This window comes from Ictalurus furcatus, chromosome 23 (assembly GCF_023375685.1).
Source record: "Ictalurus furcatus strain D&B chromosome 23, Billie_1.0, whole genome shotgun sequence".
Classification (NCBI taxonomy): domain Eukaryota; kingdom Metazoa; phylum Chordata; class Actinopteri; order Siluriformes; family Ictaluridae; genus Ictalurus; species Ictalurus furcatus.
In genome coordinates, this window is record NC_071277.1 from 7,269,066 (window position 1) to 7,285,839 (window position 16,774).

The 16,774-nt window shown below is 39.5% G+C and overlaps 1 protein-coding gene across 6 annotated transcripts in view; it reads right to left on the reverse strand.

The window, feature by feature from the left end:
* tpk1 (thiamin pyrophosphokinase 1) overlaps positions 1-13,268 on the reverse strand; it is a 27,044-nt gene extending 13,776 nt beyond the window's left edge. The window contains exons 1-4 of one of the 6 annotated variants that reach the window (XM_053611403.1): positions 12,841-13,268; positions 11,691-11,765; positions 9,083-9,157; positions 1,178-1,247 (exon numbers count right to left, since the gene is read on the reverse strand). In XM_053611403.1, coding sequence (XP_053467378.1) covers positions 1,178-1,247; positions 9,083-9,157; positions 11,691-11,733 — 188 coding nt within the window. In that variant the 5' untranslated portion in view covers positions 11,734-11,765; positions 12,841-13,268. Of the gene's footprint in view, positions 1-1,177; positions 1,248-9,082; positions 9,158-11,690; positions 11,766-11,878; positions 12,100-12,120; positions 12,161-12,208; positions 12,414-12,570; positions 12,771-12,840 lie in introns of those variants that run through there. The other 5 variants (XM_053611401.1, XM_053611404.1, XM_053611402.1 and 2 more) reach the window with 5 other exon arrangements.
* Positions 13,269-16,774: the final 3,506 nt, after the last annotated feature.

Here is a 16,774-nt window from a genome sequence, read left to right on the forward strand (position 1 = left end):
ACTGAGTGTTCAGAGACCTGCCTGATCTCGCCTGTCTTTGATTACGCTTTCCTTGAGAAAGGGCAATTTAGCCAGGAGTCATATATATATATATATATATATTTTTTTTTTTGTTTTTAACGAACCCCTTCTTTCAACTGCCACATCGCAACTCACAGGAGGTTTTGTTTACTCTTCAGACCGATACAATCACATCAAACTCCATCGCAGTCTGACAAGTTCCCCTTGACAGCGCTGACTGCATACATTAAACGTGAAGAAAAGAGATGACGGCGCAGTTATGACAACTCCCAGGAACTTCTACTGATGGCAGAGGCATCGCTGGATTACGACGTTGACAGGTACGAGCGATTTGATGGATGATGGAGGACCACACAGTGAAAAACTTTTTTCTTTTTTTCTTTTTAAACATCCTTTGAGACAACTTTATTATCAAACCAAATGCTACAAAGAATGCAGATCATTAGGTCCCTCATGTATGGAGCTCATTTTGCTTTAGTTCCCTTTAATACTGTCTTACATTCTCTAATTCCAGAACATGTTGTACAAAACACACAATTTTTTTTTTTAAGTATTAATATACATTAAGTGATGTGACCTCTTTATCTTGTGGCAAGTTTGTCACGTTTTGCTCTGATTTGCAGATTTCGTGGATCAACAGATCAAATGTCGACCTGCAAAATTAACTTTCATGGTTAAACTGCATGATTGGCTAGCATAAAAATTCTGAAATATGCTATCATGTTGGGGGCTTAGCGCTTAGCACGTCTGTCTCGCCACTCCAGGGTTGGGGGTTTGAATACCGCCTATGACCTGTCATGGCCCATGTGAATGAGTTGCTACTATGGCGCTGATAATATATTAGAACGAGCGCATTAATATAAACCTGTGATTCGTTTCTGCAGCCAACCCTACTGTCAGGATTATAAAGCTCGCAATCGGAATTGAAAATTCAACAGCGTTGAGATATAATCATAAACAAGACTCAGAAATGCCAGACAAGTGGAGCCAATAAATGATTTTAACCCAGCACTACGTGTAAAGCACTACGTGTAAACTATTATAACCACTCACCTGGATCCGCTAGTAACCTCACTCTTCCTCAAAGCGCTATGAACTCTTTGAGAGCATGAAAAGCATCTGTACTCTGAGTTAAAAAGGAGAAATAGTGAGTTACCTTTCCCTTTCACCCTCTGTCAGTTGGTAAAGATGGTTGGCTCCGCCGTCTGCGCATGCTCGGATCACAGCTGAAACAACACATACACACAAGGACGTTTTTTCAGCGTGTTAAACGGTCCGTTTAATGCCCAGTGTCTAAATCGATGGCTGTCAGTGGGAGTGTTCACACCCACGAGTGGCGTCAACGCGCCAAATCGTTTTAACGTCGAGGAGTTCGGGGTTTTTTTTTGGACGAGCTGTTTTAAATGAGCCGACCAATGAGACTCGCGCTTTTGTTCATGTGCCCGGACCCGCTGAAGTCACAGAGATTTTGTAATATAGTGACATATATAGTGCGATTTGGTTAGTTATATTTAAGATAGATTTAAAGTTAGATATATTGACTGATAGGCTAGAGACAGATAGGATAGATATAGTGACACAATCATAAAGGCTAAGTTGATAGTGACAGATTGCACAGCATAAGTTAGAGATCTAGAATTACATAGATAGATAGATAGATAGACAGATAGATAGATAGATAGATAGATAGACATACTGATAGATTAGACAAAAATGAAGGCTCCACGTAAGAGACACAGTACTGCATCTGTGGTGTGGGAGCATTTCCATTTGGAAACCCCAAATAAAGTGAGATCTAGGTCTCATCTATAGTGAGAGGCAGCTAGCCTACTGCAGCAATACATCATCCATGATACACCATTTGAAGAGCACTCATCCTGCCATTTTTGAGGGTGCAGAGGGTGGTAACATTCCCCCCTGTACCTAGGCCTGCTCCTGACACTGCTGGACCCAAGGTTCATCTGAATAGTTATGTAACTTATACTTCATATAAGCCATCAGTTTAAGCTTTATAACTAACTGCTGTTTTTTTTTTCATTCAGAGCCACAAATGTCAACATCAGGCCCATCATCATCCTCATCACCATCATCATCATCATCAACACCAGCAGAAACCCAGTTTATGGACAGTTTATGGGAACTTTTTGATAATCGTATCTGTGAAAAAGTACCTCACAGATGCATTTTTGCCCAGAACGCATAATACCTTAAGTTACTGGAAAGAGAGAGCAGTATTCTTTAGTGACGCACCGATACCGATTACCGGCCGATAAAAGCTATCTTTCGCGCTAGCGGCTAGCAGCCGATAGTTTAAAAACATCCGATGATCAGGGCCGATTATATCCTGTCAATCAAAAGAGGGCGGGAAAACACATCAATTTTGTGCTGTGTGTAAAGATGACGTCTCTTGTGTGGAATCACGACAAAACTGCAGTTTGTAATCTCTGTAATCTCTGCACTGATAATATTTTACACCGGAAGTGAGCAGCAGTGAAGCGGGAGTTTCAGCGTCGAGTCTAATTTTAATTTTGCTGAGCTGCTCACACTGAATTAAAGCACCAGTACACCGCTGAAAGATTTAAATGAAGATGAGTTGATAAAAAAGGATATATATTGCACAGAAAAATATATTTGTAGAGTAGTATATTTCATATCCAGTTAACGTTAATATATAAAAAAAAGTTGATATTATATATTACCAGTTTGATGTTCAGTGATGAAGTAGAAATGCTTTTGTTTGTGGTGAGTCAATGTGAGACTATCAGGAGGTTTTTTTTTAGAATTCAGTCAATGTTAATATGAATTAATAACATTCAATAAATTAATAATCTTACTTTAATCTTCAGAATTTAGTTCATGTGTTAATGTTAATTAGAGTAATGTGTTTTCTGTTTATGAGACCAGTTACTGTGAAACAACTTGTTGAAATGAAGAGAATAAAATTTTTATTTGCATTTCTTTCAGAATTGTGGAATTAATTATTATTCATTTAAAAGAAGGAATAAAATGCTGAACTATAGGTATCAGTTATCGGTATCAGCCGATATCACTCTGACTAATCGGTTATCGTATCGGCTGAAATAGGTATCTCCGTGGAGACGGGTGTCGGATTGTTTCGATGCCTCGACGCAATACGGCGCATTTGCTTCAACCGTTTTAACACACCGCAAAAAACGCCCCGGTGTGAACGGGCCATAACGTATCAGCTCACGTAAGCTTCAGTCCAGCATATTGTGCTCATTTCCCTGCTTCACATCTGATGTTTAAAGACACCTCAGGGGTGCAGAAACCATTAATCAATTAGATATCCCACCAGGAGACTGAAAGCTCCAGTGTACTTGCCCAGTCCCAGGTTTTTATTGCCCAGAAACCTAAACAAGTCTAAACAATGCTTGTGAAGAAACTATGGTGAGCTAGTTACCTAGTTATGATTTAACATTAATACAGACACAAACAATTACGTCAATTCTCGTGCAATCGTTATTCTTTTCTGAAATACTGTTGTGTTCCTGATTCTGAAAAGATCTTCCGCAGGGCCACTAGGAATAAAATAAATAAATAAATAAACAGCCCGAAAACATAATCTTAATGGTCTTAATCTTAACACACATTAATGGTCTAATTGTGCTCCACACAGAGGCTCTAATTATCATTGTGAATCAAGTTCAGTTTATAGAGTGTTCGTCACACTTATAGACATACTGTATTGTCTATATGTCTTGTCTTGTTTTCTTTTCGTCTTGTCTCCTCTCAGTTCAAGGTAGATTTATATTCAACAAGTGTATGCAAGTGAATGTAAAAAAGAGCCAATGAAATGTGGAGAGTGGTTAGAACAGTTAGAAGCAAACCTCAGTTCTGAAACACCACTCCGCTCTGCAGGGATGTGTTTTACGCGGTCACATCGATGGGAGATTTTGCTCGCTCTAATTTAACACGCACTGGCAGTTAAAATTTAACCAGACTGCTGTCTGACATCCACTTCAAATGCATGAGCATGTCATACTTAACTATTTCACTGTACAGATGGGAAAAATCATCGTGATTTTATTTTGTATAGTTCCTCGTTCTATACGCCACTGCCTGCACAACACACAACGTGTTTTAGACCCGAGTGTGACTTACTGTACATCAAGCACAGCACACAGGCGTTGACTAACCTCTAATCCTAACCCCTAACCTCTAATCCTAACCTCTAATCCTAACCTCTAATCCTAACCCCTAACCCCAACCCTAACCCCTAAACCTAATCCCTAACCCCAACCGCAAACCTAATCCCTAACCCCTAAACCTAATCCCTAACCCCAACCTCTAAACCTAATCCTTAACCCCTTAACCTAATCCCTAAACCCAACCCTAACCCCAACACTAAACCTAATCCCTAACCCCAACCCCTAAACCTAATCCCTAACCCCAAACCTAATCCCTAAACCCAACCCCTAAACCTAACCCTAATCTCTAACCCCAACCCCTAAACCTAATCCCTAACCCCAACCCTAATCTCTAACCCCAACCCCTAATCCCTAACCCCAACCCCTAAACCTAGTCCCTAACCCCAACCCCTAAACCCTAACCCTAATCTCTAACCCCAACCCCTAAAGCTAATGCCTAACCCCAACCCCTAAACCTAGTCCCTAACCCCAACCCCAACCCTAACCCCAACCCCAATCCTAATCCCTTACCCCAACCCCTAATCCTAATCCCTAACCCCAACCCCTAAACCTAGTCCCTAACCCCAACCCTAACCCCTAATCCTAATCCCTAACCCCAACCCTACACCTAACCCTAGCCAGTAGTGGTAGAAACCGGAGTGCATGTACATATGGTGGTTTACGTTAACTACCTTCGGATGGCTATGAATCCTGACTAGAGTGTTGAGCAGTAGTGTGTTAAGAGCCTTGATATTACTTTTTCCAAGTTCACGCAGGCCAAGTGAAATGAAGCTGTGGGCCTTGTGTTTGACACGTGTGCCTTCTGATTAACATAACGGTTTGGACTGTTAAGTAAGCATGCTTCAAGGGAGTTAGGTTCCTTCACTGGTGCTGCCACCTAGTATGTACGTAGAGGTCAAGCATATAACGAATATTGCCGGTATTTTGCATCACAATATTCAAGACAACGATATTCTGTCTCATGCCTACAACCAAAGAGACAATTCTCCCGGTTTCTTGTTTTTTATTGCCTCAAAAGTCTGAGGTTTACAAATATTCAGCTCAGAGTTCACCCAGACTAAGTCTGCTTGCATCCTTTCCCCTTCAGTGAATTGCCTTTTCTAAGTCAGCTTGCACCTTTCCCCTTCAGTGAATTGCCTTTTCTAAGTCAGCTTGCACCTTTCCCCTTCATTGAATTGCCTTTTCTAAATCAGCTTGCGTCCTTTCCCCTTCAGTGAATTGCCTTTTCTAAGTCAGCTTGCACCTTTCCCCTTCATTGAATTGCCTTTTCTAAATCAGCTTGCGTCCTTTCCCCTTCAGTGAATTGCCTTTTCTAAGTCAGCTTGCACCTTTCCCCTTCATTGAATTGCCTTTTCTAAATCAGCTTGCGTCCTTTCCCCTTCAGTGAATTGCCTTTTCTAAGTCAGCTTGCACCTTTCCCCTTCATTGAATTGCCTTTTCTAAATCAGCTTGCATCCTTTCCCCTTCAGTGAATTGCCTTTTCTAAGTCAGCTTGCATCCTTTCCCCTTCAGTGAATTGCCTTTTCTAAGTCAGCTTGCGTCCTTTCCCCTTCAGTGAATTACCTTTTCTAAGTCAGCTTGCATCCTTTCCCCTTCAGTGAATTGCCTTTTCTTCCAGGAAAGGAGGTTTTTCCCCAGGAAATGTCTCCCATAATGGTACAGAAAGGGGCAAAAAAATCATAATGCTATGGCTAAACATAGCATTTACAAATGTTATTACATTTATAATACTTTCCATAACCAGCTCATGAGCACACGATCACAGGAGAAAGGTCAAGCAATCTCATTACTGATAGATCTACTAATGTTCTACTTTGTTATTTTTCTAAATGTAAACTGCTACATATTTTTTGCAACTCTAGTTCTAAAACTTTCTTGCTTGCTGAGTGACACATACATACGCTCACGTGTCCTTAAACTACAGACTAGGCCTCCACTGAGCTTTATCTGTCTTCATGTAAAGCCCTAATTCCCGTAAGGCAATCACTGAGAAGAGAAAATAAACTCAGCATGAGTCACAGAGAATAAATCTGCTTTGATCGTTCGCTCCCTAGGAGCACAGAGAAGTGGTGATGAATCCTCACAGGACTTAATTTCCAGGTTGTTTGGAGAGCAGTGGAGTCCCTTTCTCTGGTCCCTTCAAAGACAACCATCTGGAGAACTGCACTCTGCTCCCAGCTGCACACACCCATCACACCTGCCTTCACATCCACAGAGGAGCCCTCGCTAAAACACACAACTTTTCTGAGGCACAGGGTTTTTATAAAGAAAAGTTGAACTTCATTAATAAACTGTGATAGTAATGTTATCAAGAACTAACAAGAAAGGAATAAAAACTATTTTTTTCAGCATGGTGCGATGTCTGTAAAACCCTGACGTCGATTACTGTCCAATACATTCTGAAGGGTTTTATTCCTTTTACACCACAGAAATTTGCCCAAACTAAAACTTCTTTATAAATTAAAGAACGATACCTCACGCTATTTACCCGTTAGTAACTAATGTTTAAAATTTTATGTTGTGGAACGTCCGCGAATAAAGCTAGTTCCGTCTTTCTCTCGCCAGCCTCGCTTTTCTTACATTAATAATTAGTAGTTAATAAGTAGGTAATTAATATGCAATAGTTAATAAGCGAAACACATGGAAACTTTCTCATGTCTGAAAACCTAAAGTTACAGCTTTATACACTACTGGACAAAAGTTTACACACACACATTCTTTATTTTCCCACATTTTAGAATAATAAGAAAGTCATCAAAACTCTGGAGTAACACAAACTGAACTATGTGAATTATGTTGTGATAAAAAAAATCCAAAATAAATCAAAATAATTGTGTATTTTAGCATCTTCAAAGTAGACGCCCTTTTTGCCTAGAATTTCCAGAAACGTATTCTTGCCGTTTTCTCGACCGATTTCTTGAGGAATTTCCCTGAGATGCTTTTTAAACAGAATTAAAGGAGTTCCCACCTACGCTGGACTCTTATCGGCTGCTTTTCGGAATATTTCGCTCAGAGTCGTCTGTTTAAAAAAATCATTTTTTGTAAATAAAATGTTAGTTTTCTAATGAAAGAATTTAATAAGTCGTTCAATTAATAAGTAATTTTTGTCCACGACACCGATTTCACACATTTAATCATACACCTTCAGATCAAAAGGTTTTTAAGATCATGAGGAACATTTCAGTCGAGTGTTCACAGACTTTGACCGGTAGTGTATTTGACTGCTACAAAGTATTAACGCTGGAGACTCCTTCCAAAAATGCTTCAAATAAATGTTACTATAGGAACATATAAACCTGTGATCTGTCTAGAAAACAATTCAACATCTTCTGGCCAATTAGAATGTGGTGTAAAATAAGTTAACCGACGTATTCATTAAAAAAAATATATATATATATACATACACGTGTACCGACTTGTTCATTCAATCCGAGGCTAAAAATAAATCTACATATATGAGCAAAAATTCAATTACAGCATTACTGAACCTGGTCTCCGGGTGTAAATATTGGGACTCGCTTGTCAATTTCCCTTCTGAATTTCATCAGTTAACGAACACAAACATGTTCATTAAGGTGTTGCCAACGCAAGTGTTACTTTATTTATCCAAAGCTTGTTAACATTATATAATGTATAATATAATGTTGGTTAAAGGAACCTTAATGTTATAAGTGTTACCAAAATCTCAAATGGTTTCTCAAAAGAAGCCTTCTTGAGGAGAAAAAAAAGAAAGAAAATCACACCACATTTCTGAGGTGGAGGAAGAGGTTTCGAATGAAGGAAAGCAGGTCACGGGTCAAAGAAAACAGTTTAACATCTCAAAGAGATTCAGGTTTCAAAACAAAACTCTTATGAGGAAAAACATTGGTTTGCTCAGAGGTGTCCTCATGAATACACCAAGTTCTTGAGGTACAGGAAGAGGTTTTCACCAACGAGAGATGAATTCAGAACTGAGAAGACGTGCATGGCATGATGACTATTGTTGACTATTTTCCAAAAAGTGCACTTCCAAGGTGTTTTGTTCCCCTTATACCACAGCAATTTGCCAAAAATAATCGTTTCTGATTTATTAATAAATGTATAATCATTTTTATCCATTTATTGTTACGTTCAATGTTCTACATGGCTAGTTATCTCCTGTTATCACTCACGCTATAGCAGCTATAATTACTCGTTCCCTCACCAGCCTCACTTCTTTTTTTTTTTTCTTTCTTCAAATTATGCTACATTCAACTAAAGCTAATACTTCGGCCTGCGACTAGGGAAAAACCAAAGAAACCCGTAAAGTAAGATTGAAGATGTCCTCAACCCCAAGTTCAGCATGTGACGTCATGGCCCCTTATCACTACATAAAATATTCACTGCTACAACACTCATTAAATGGTTCAATACTATAACGTGGTCTAAACATTTCTCTGTCCAGAAGACAGTGAACAGTGCTGGAAAACACTGGAGACTCCATCCTTAAATGTTAAATTGACATTTCCTAAGAGAATATTTTTTTCTTTGTTAAATAACATGTTTGGTGATAACTACTGGAGTACTGGAACTACTGTCAGAGCATCTGTAATCAGATTTGAGAATTAAACAGCACTGTGTAATACAGTTCAATAATGAACAAATATACAGTGGATAACTCCACAGACAAATAAACATTGGCATGGCAGTAAATTGCCCAGAGTGGGGTTCAGACCTATAATAATAATAATAATAATAATAATAATAACAATTAAGTATCTTTATTGTGGATGTTGCACCTCTATATCCCTAATCAGGACTGAATGACCTTTCAGAGAATTCTAGGCTGCTGCCTTTGCCATTTACTAAAGGTTTTAAAAAGCCTTACAAGGAGCAAATCAAATGCCAGCATCTAATTATCACGAAATCAATACCTTTTTTCCAGAGCACATGGAAGAAGTGAGGCTCCAGCGGTTGATTCAGGATGACCAGGCAAATCTTCTGGGTTCCTGTTGGAAAAGAAAATAACATGAATTGCATTTTAGGGTACAGCATCAATCCATCAAGCCCATGTTCATATACAGGGTTTTCCCTAAAGGCTTAGGCGCTGCGCCTAAGTGTTTCATGCGGAGCGCCTACGTAAAAAGCCATTTAGGAGACATATCAGAATGAGTGCTGAAACAACAGTGAGAGTTCTGTGCGGCGAGGAAAAAAAATTGGAGATGTAGCTTGATTTCAGACGGTAATCTGGCAACAGGAATGAGCTGCCAATCAACAATCAAGTGTTTGGACGAGTGTTTGTGTGATTGGTCTGGGGCAGAAGCTCATCGCTAAGCTAATCATCTGATGGGATATTTCTCTGTACCGTCAGCTCAGGATGGTAGTTACAACCATCAACTCAGATACGCAAATTGCAAGCTATCGATAAGGTAAACCTCAACAAAGAACAAATGAAGTATAAACTTCAAGAATTATAATGAGTAATTCTTGTGTAAGTGAACAATAGCGATAGCAGATATAACTAATGTAGCCTATTTTACAACTAAAGAAATTGCTAACCTAGCTAACTTAAATAGCTGTTCATGTACTGAATTAAGTTACGTTAGCTAGCGAAGCTAGTTAGTTGACGTTACATAAAAATACCTTGACTGAACTAACGTTAGTATCTAACGTGGCGTAGGTGGGGAGGCCGGTAGCGTTGTCGCCTCGCAGCTTCTGATCCTGAGCTTGGGTTATTGTCTGTATGAGGTTTCACATGGTCTCCACATGTCTGAGTGGGTTTCCTCTGGGTTCGCTAGTTCCCACCATCCAAAGACATACATGTAGATGTAAATATGCGTGCTGTATGTGTGTGAACTGGCATCTCATCCAGTGTGTATTTGTGCTGGGATAGGCTCCCGATCCTGGGCAAAACACTTACCGAAGATGATATCCCAGTGGACTTGGGGCATGAGGCTAGAGGACACTCTGGACGGGGTGCCAACCCATCGTAGGGCACAATCGAATACAAATACTCACACACTATGAACAATTTCGAAATGCCAATCAGCCTTCAGTGCCTTTAGATTGTCTTTGGACTGGGGGAGGAAACCGAAGTACCCGGAGGAAGCCCCCGAAGAACAGGGAGAACATGCAAACTCCACGCACACGGGATGGAGGTGGAAATCGAACCGCCAACCCTGGAGGTGCGAGGCAAATGTGCAAACCACCAATCCACTGTGCTCCTACATATTTTACACTTGAGGGTTCATTTCAGGAACTACTTTTTGTTTTATATGCAATAAATGCATATTTCTATTTATTTAAGCAGTTTCCTGAGACAGCATAAGTACACTCAGCCCACTCCCATCCCTCACCACATCTCTAACATCTCTTGTAGATTCTCTATGGTGTTCAGGTCAGGTGAGTCGGCTGGACAATCAAGCACAGTAATACCATGGTCAGAAAACCAGTTACTAGTAGTTTTGGCACTGTGGGCAGGTGCCAAGTCCTGCTGGAAAAGGAAATCAGCATCTCCATAAAGCTCGTCAGCAGATGGAAGCATGAAATGCTCTAAAATCTCCTGGTAGACGCTACATCGACTCTCGACTTGAGAGAACACAGTGGATCAACACCAGCAGATGCCATGGCACCTCAAATCATCACTGACTGTGGAAACTTCACACTGGACTTCAAGCATTCTTGGTACCGTATACAGTTTTGGGTGTTTTTATTTATTTATTTTAACGAACGCTTTAAGTGCAGTTAATTATTTGTCATGCTGTACGTGCTAATAGACAACTGCTTGAAGCCGTGGGCTGCGTCTCAAACCGCGTACTTACCGTCTATTCAGTAGCCGAGATACATGTATTTTTCCCCACTACAGGCCTATAGCAGGTAAGTATGCGGTTTGGGACGCAGCCGAACTCTCTTGTTCGCCGTAAAATGTTGAGAACTGCCGTGTGTGTATGTGTCCTGTCGCAAAATACGGTGAAAACTCTCACACGACGTTCATAATGTGATTAAGGTGTTTACATGTCTGTAATACACGTCCATAATGCGACTAAAACAGGAGTACTCCACCTGTCTTAATTCGATTAGAGCTTAATTCGAGTATGACCTTAATTAGATTAAGGTAAGTAAAAATTGCTGTTTACATGGTAGTTTCTTAATTAAAGTATGGTCTTAATCGGGTTAAGAGGGGATTATTGTTGTCCATGTAAACGCAGCTAATGTTTGACGAACAAATGTCTGTGGTATGAGAGAAAACAAAGCTTTCTTGGTGGGACTGGCTACATTATATCATCCCGACGTGGATTATTTTTCTATAACGGTACTCCCCAAGTGTTTTACTCCTTACATAAACAAGGAAATCTCAAGCCAACATGACCTTCTACTGAGTTCTGAGGAATTTACCTCAATATGTGATTTCAGTCTCACTGTCAGAACTCAAAGTCTGAACAGAACTCACTAAAAAGAACAGTTTAAAATGAAACCATGTATTTTAATAGACTGTAGGGTCAGACTGTGTTTTTTGTGAAATATGTGGTCGGTAATGTTTACCTGTGGACAGAAGGCAGTCTAACGGAGTGAACTCTTCATCCATGTCCCTGCTTTACCTCAGCCGAACTTCACTGACTGAAAAGAAAGAACATGTTTTACCTTTCAAAATAAACACTTCCTTACCTCCTCCATATTCTTAAAATGAACCTGTTCGTTTAATAACTATAACTAAATTGTTACTGTGAGACCTTTTTGAGTGTCCTGACTTAGTTAAGACTAACTTCTGACCGAGACTGACAGCAGGAAACTCGAGCACTCGAGCTTAGGGTGCAGTGCGTGCGCGTGCGTGATGAATGATTGAAGGAATGAGTGAATGAACTAACAGTGCGTTCTGGACTTGGTTTTACTTCACGGAAATGCTAGAATGTTCCTGGATTAAACTCTGCGTCGTTAAATGTTTCTGTGTTTTTATAAGTTAAAAATCTCTCACTTGTTTATCTGCGGTAAATTTGGGGAGGGGGACATTTCCGGGTTTGGACTAGACAAATAGGAGCCCGATGTCACATCCGGGCACTTACCGTGTATAACCCTGGTGGTTATTTGGTTAGCTAGCGAGCTAGTTAGTTGCATAAAAATACCGATATCTTGCTGTGTGATTGGATCAAACTTTTCATGTTTATATCCATGTAACATGAGCAGTTATTGCTAAAGCACACTAATATCTGCGAAATAAGTATTAGCATTAGCCCCTGGCTGGAGAGTGGGTGTTTGTGGGACGTGTAGTTTTTACACCGAACGAGACGCGTGGAAAACGGCTCAGAAAAATAAACAGCGCAAATTATGAACGCAGTGTATGTCTGAGACGTCGCTTGCAAACCACAAATCACGATAAAATATCTTAAAAATTAGACAGAACGTGAGCTATTGGGGGAAAAAATACCTCTAACTGGATGACTTCCGTGCTATCTACATAGGCATCTCACAGCGCCTCTAAAGGTGTCCGCGCGCGACTTCAACTGTGTAGTTCGGCTCTATTCAGTGAGTCAGATCATTTGGTTCGGTTCTCCAGTGAGAGCCGACTCTCTTGGCTTCCAAATGGTTCTTGGTTTTGATTTTTCAGTCATTGTTCTTCTTTTCCTAACTGTGGCTGAAATTATTCCGTGAAATAATGACTTTGAATTACATTCTTTTTATATTTATATTATTGTACCTGTTGTGTCTGCTTTATTAAGAAGATTCAATTCCATGTATACCGCTTCATACACACAGCAGAGAGTCAAACGCACCAACGAACAGTTCAGATGTTGGAAAGAGGTCTCAGGCAAAGCATTTTACTTTCCAAGTGGCACACAAAAAAAGGATGAAAGTTAATAGTCTTAGATGAATGTTGGGATTCAACTCAAAGAACCAACTCTTTGTGAACGACACATCAATAATGTGGACATAACAAATATTTAGAAGCATTTATTGTCAACAGGAAACAATTCTACCTACCTTCTATACACTTCTATTTACTTACAGGATCTCAAATGGGAGATGGGTACTTCAACCGTTAACAAAGTTCAATCTATCCCAGGCTATATTGGTGCAATTCTACACCGCCACTAAAGAAAGAATCCTTACGTCTTCCATCACCATATGGTTTGGTGCAGCCTCCCCAGAGAACAGAGGAAGCTGCAACGTACCATCAAGACCGCTGAGAAAATCATCAGCTGCAGTCTGTCATCACTTGAAGACCTGTACATTGTGAGGACAAAAAGGCAAGCAGGACAAATCATCTTTGAGACCTCCCACCCTGATAAAACTACTATCAGGGAAGCCACTTTGCTCCCTGATATCCAAAACTCGCTACAATGCTGACCTGCCAGTAATGAGCAATCTTGCACTAAATGCTAATTAGGAATAATTGTAATCCTGGTTCCTGCATCATTTGCCATTTATTACTATTTATTATATTTGTCTATACTATATATCGTTGCTATTATTATTTATTATGTATCAATTGTACCACTCTGTTTGAATGCAGTCTGAACTGCATTCATCTGCTATGTCTAGATAACTGTAATATAAATCACAACAGTCTACCAATTTCTGCTTAAGGTGCAATATTTGGATATTAGGACGGTAATTGTGCTGTGCTGTAAGCTGCTTTGAATTTATCGTATTGTGACCAAACACCAAGAAAATTTCGTGATATATGTAAATGTATATGGTAAATAAAAATGATTGTTACGTTCTATTCGTTTCTATTTTGCACAAAGGTCTTAATACATTTTGAAAATCCTGACAATATACATGGGAAAGAACCGCGCTGTTGTGTCAGTCTACAATTTGACACCTTGTTGTTTCTGGTCAGCAGTTTTCTGTATGTTATTCTGTATGTTATTCTCAGATGGTGAATATGGTACAGAGTATATGCTTATTACATTGCAAGAGGCGTTGAACTACGAGAAGTTTCCTTCTAAAAATCAAATAAACAGAGACATTTCATGCATGACACAATAGGTACTCAGTAGCCTACTTACTCAAGTAAGTTACTCATCCCACAGAGACATGGGTAAAACATGCACATCTCCACATACTTAGAAACCTGAGTCCAGGATCGAACCGCGCGCCCTAGATCTGAGGTGGCAACATTACCCAGTGATCAATATATATATATATACACAAATATCACTGACAAGGAGGGTATTTATCCTGAATGGCCTTAATTGGTATAAAAAACAAACAACAAAAACAGTAACTCCTAAAGAACACTGCAGTAATTAGGCTATTAAAATATTAAATTTGATGCTGTGTAGTGTCGTGTTGACTTGCACACACAAATTGAAGGGGAAGGAGCTCCGAAACATCACTTCAGCCCTGTTTACTGTTATTATTCTATTAAACTTGTTAAACTTGTGCACACATGGATGAAAAGCTGGTGCAGTGAGATAAGTGTTGTCTCTAAAGTTAAACACAGCTAAGTTATCAACTACTTACATCAGTTTAAGGATGACAAAAACACAGAAAGCCGTGAGTAGGAAAAGCAAGGGTTTATTGCTGCTCACCACACGAGATCCGCACAGAGGGACGTCCCAGAGTGATCTGAAATCCCCTGAAACGGGGCTCCCTTTTTATACAGTTGAAACACCCCTGGTTTGCCCAAAATACCATTACATGTGCTGTCTGGGTGATGTCCTGTCTGGGTTTTTTTTTGCCTCAGACATCTCGAGACCTGTTGCATTTGCACTTTTAAGTGCTTTGTTTTTTAAAACCAACTTCTTCTTTTCATGGCATGTCTGAGCTGATTTTGAGTGAGGACATTTATCACCTGTGTGCTTTTTCTCCTTTATCATTGGTAAGTGTATGCTTTTTCTGCATTGTTATTAGCATATGTACTGTATGATTTAGTAAAATTATCATTAGCCATTACCTTGTTATTCTGACTACTCTGGGTCTGTGTGTGAGTGAGTTCATGCTCTTGGGTGTGTGTGCTTCCTCTTTTTGGTCAGGCCCTAGGCCTTGCTATAATTAATTTTTAAGAGACATTGTCTTTAAGGAAGAGAGCGTGACTCTGTTCTTTCCTATATTCTTACTAAATTTTTCATTCTCCTTATTTTATTACCCTTGTGTTTTATTTCTATCAAAAATCTTATGCAACATAAGGCATGTTTGCTTTTAACCAAATACACCTCATGAAGTTATTTGCCTGTCACAGCAGCATCCTTATTTGTTTCTTATTTCCAAATGCCCAGGCTTATGATTTTAAACATCAGCTGTAGGTTGAATTCATCCACCCATCCTTCCTTCTTCTATACCGCTTATCTTTTTCAGGGTCACGGGGAACAAGGCGGGGTATACCCTGGACAGGGTGCCAATCCATCGCAGGGCACAATCACATACACACTCATTCATACACTACAGACACTTTAGACATGCCAATCAGCCTACCATGCATGTCTTTGGACTGGGGGAGGAAACCGGAGTACCCGGAGGAAACCCCCGCAGAACGTAGAGAACATGCAAACTCCACACACACAGGTGGGAATCGAACTCCCGACCGTGGAGATTTGAGGCGAACATGCTAACCACTAAGCCACTGTGCGCTAGGTTGCACCGTAGGTTGAATAAAACAACTACTGACATGGTGATCGTCTAAAAATAATTGTCAATATTCCCATTTTGGCAAACCATAAAGTAATTTTGAAGTTCTGTGGTGAGGAAGACTCTTAACCAACTCTTTGGGTAATACGTTAGATGATATTACTATAATAAAGAAGGCAGACTCAAAAGACACACACTATTCAGTTACTCAATATCAAATAGTCAAAAAAGATTTTTTTTAAATCTTGTTTTTCAAGTGCTATGAATGCAGCAAGCCTGAGAAAAGGAATAGAGATGATAACAAACACTATAAAGTTAAGTTTCAGTTGCCAAAACGAAGTTCTTTCAAATGTAGTAACTTCTGAGTTACACGTCCCTGAGATCGAAACAGAAGATTGAGAAAGACAGAAAATGACACATTAAAAATAAATGCTACATTTTACACTTTGCTGCTTAGTGAATGTACCAAGCTAAAGGGTCGTGTCCTATACCAAGCACGAAAGCACGTCAAGCAAGAAGGATTTGCATCTCACATCTCCAAAGTTCTCAGTTTGGTCCTGAGCTCAGGTTACTGACTGTCTGGAGTTTTGCATGTTCTGCCCATGTGCGTGTCCGTGTATGTCCTAAAAGTAGACAAAGAGAACCCGATTAAACAAACCAGACAAAAAATATTATACTGGGTCATTTATTTATTGAGGAAAATTATCCATTATAAAGTGATTTATAAAAGCTATATGCACCGTACACCTTAAGAATTAGGTTATCGCTGTTTTAGGATTTTGTGTAGAATTCTTTCTACATATTTTGTAGGTAGATATATACTGTACACACAATAATACAAAAATACATTTAAACCACAGCACTGTTGAATTCTTGAATCTGATTGGTGTGTATTTATTTCTTTCTTTTATATACTCGTATATAGACTCGGGCAGAAGTTCTGGCTGTAATATGAATGATAGGTTTATATTAATTTTGATACGGTTTGTCAGGTGGACACTCCGCATAATTTAAGACTATTATTTGCAAAGTTTCCCAGCACTGGAAAAGCTTCAAGA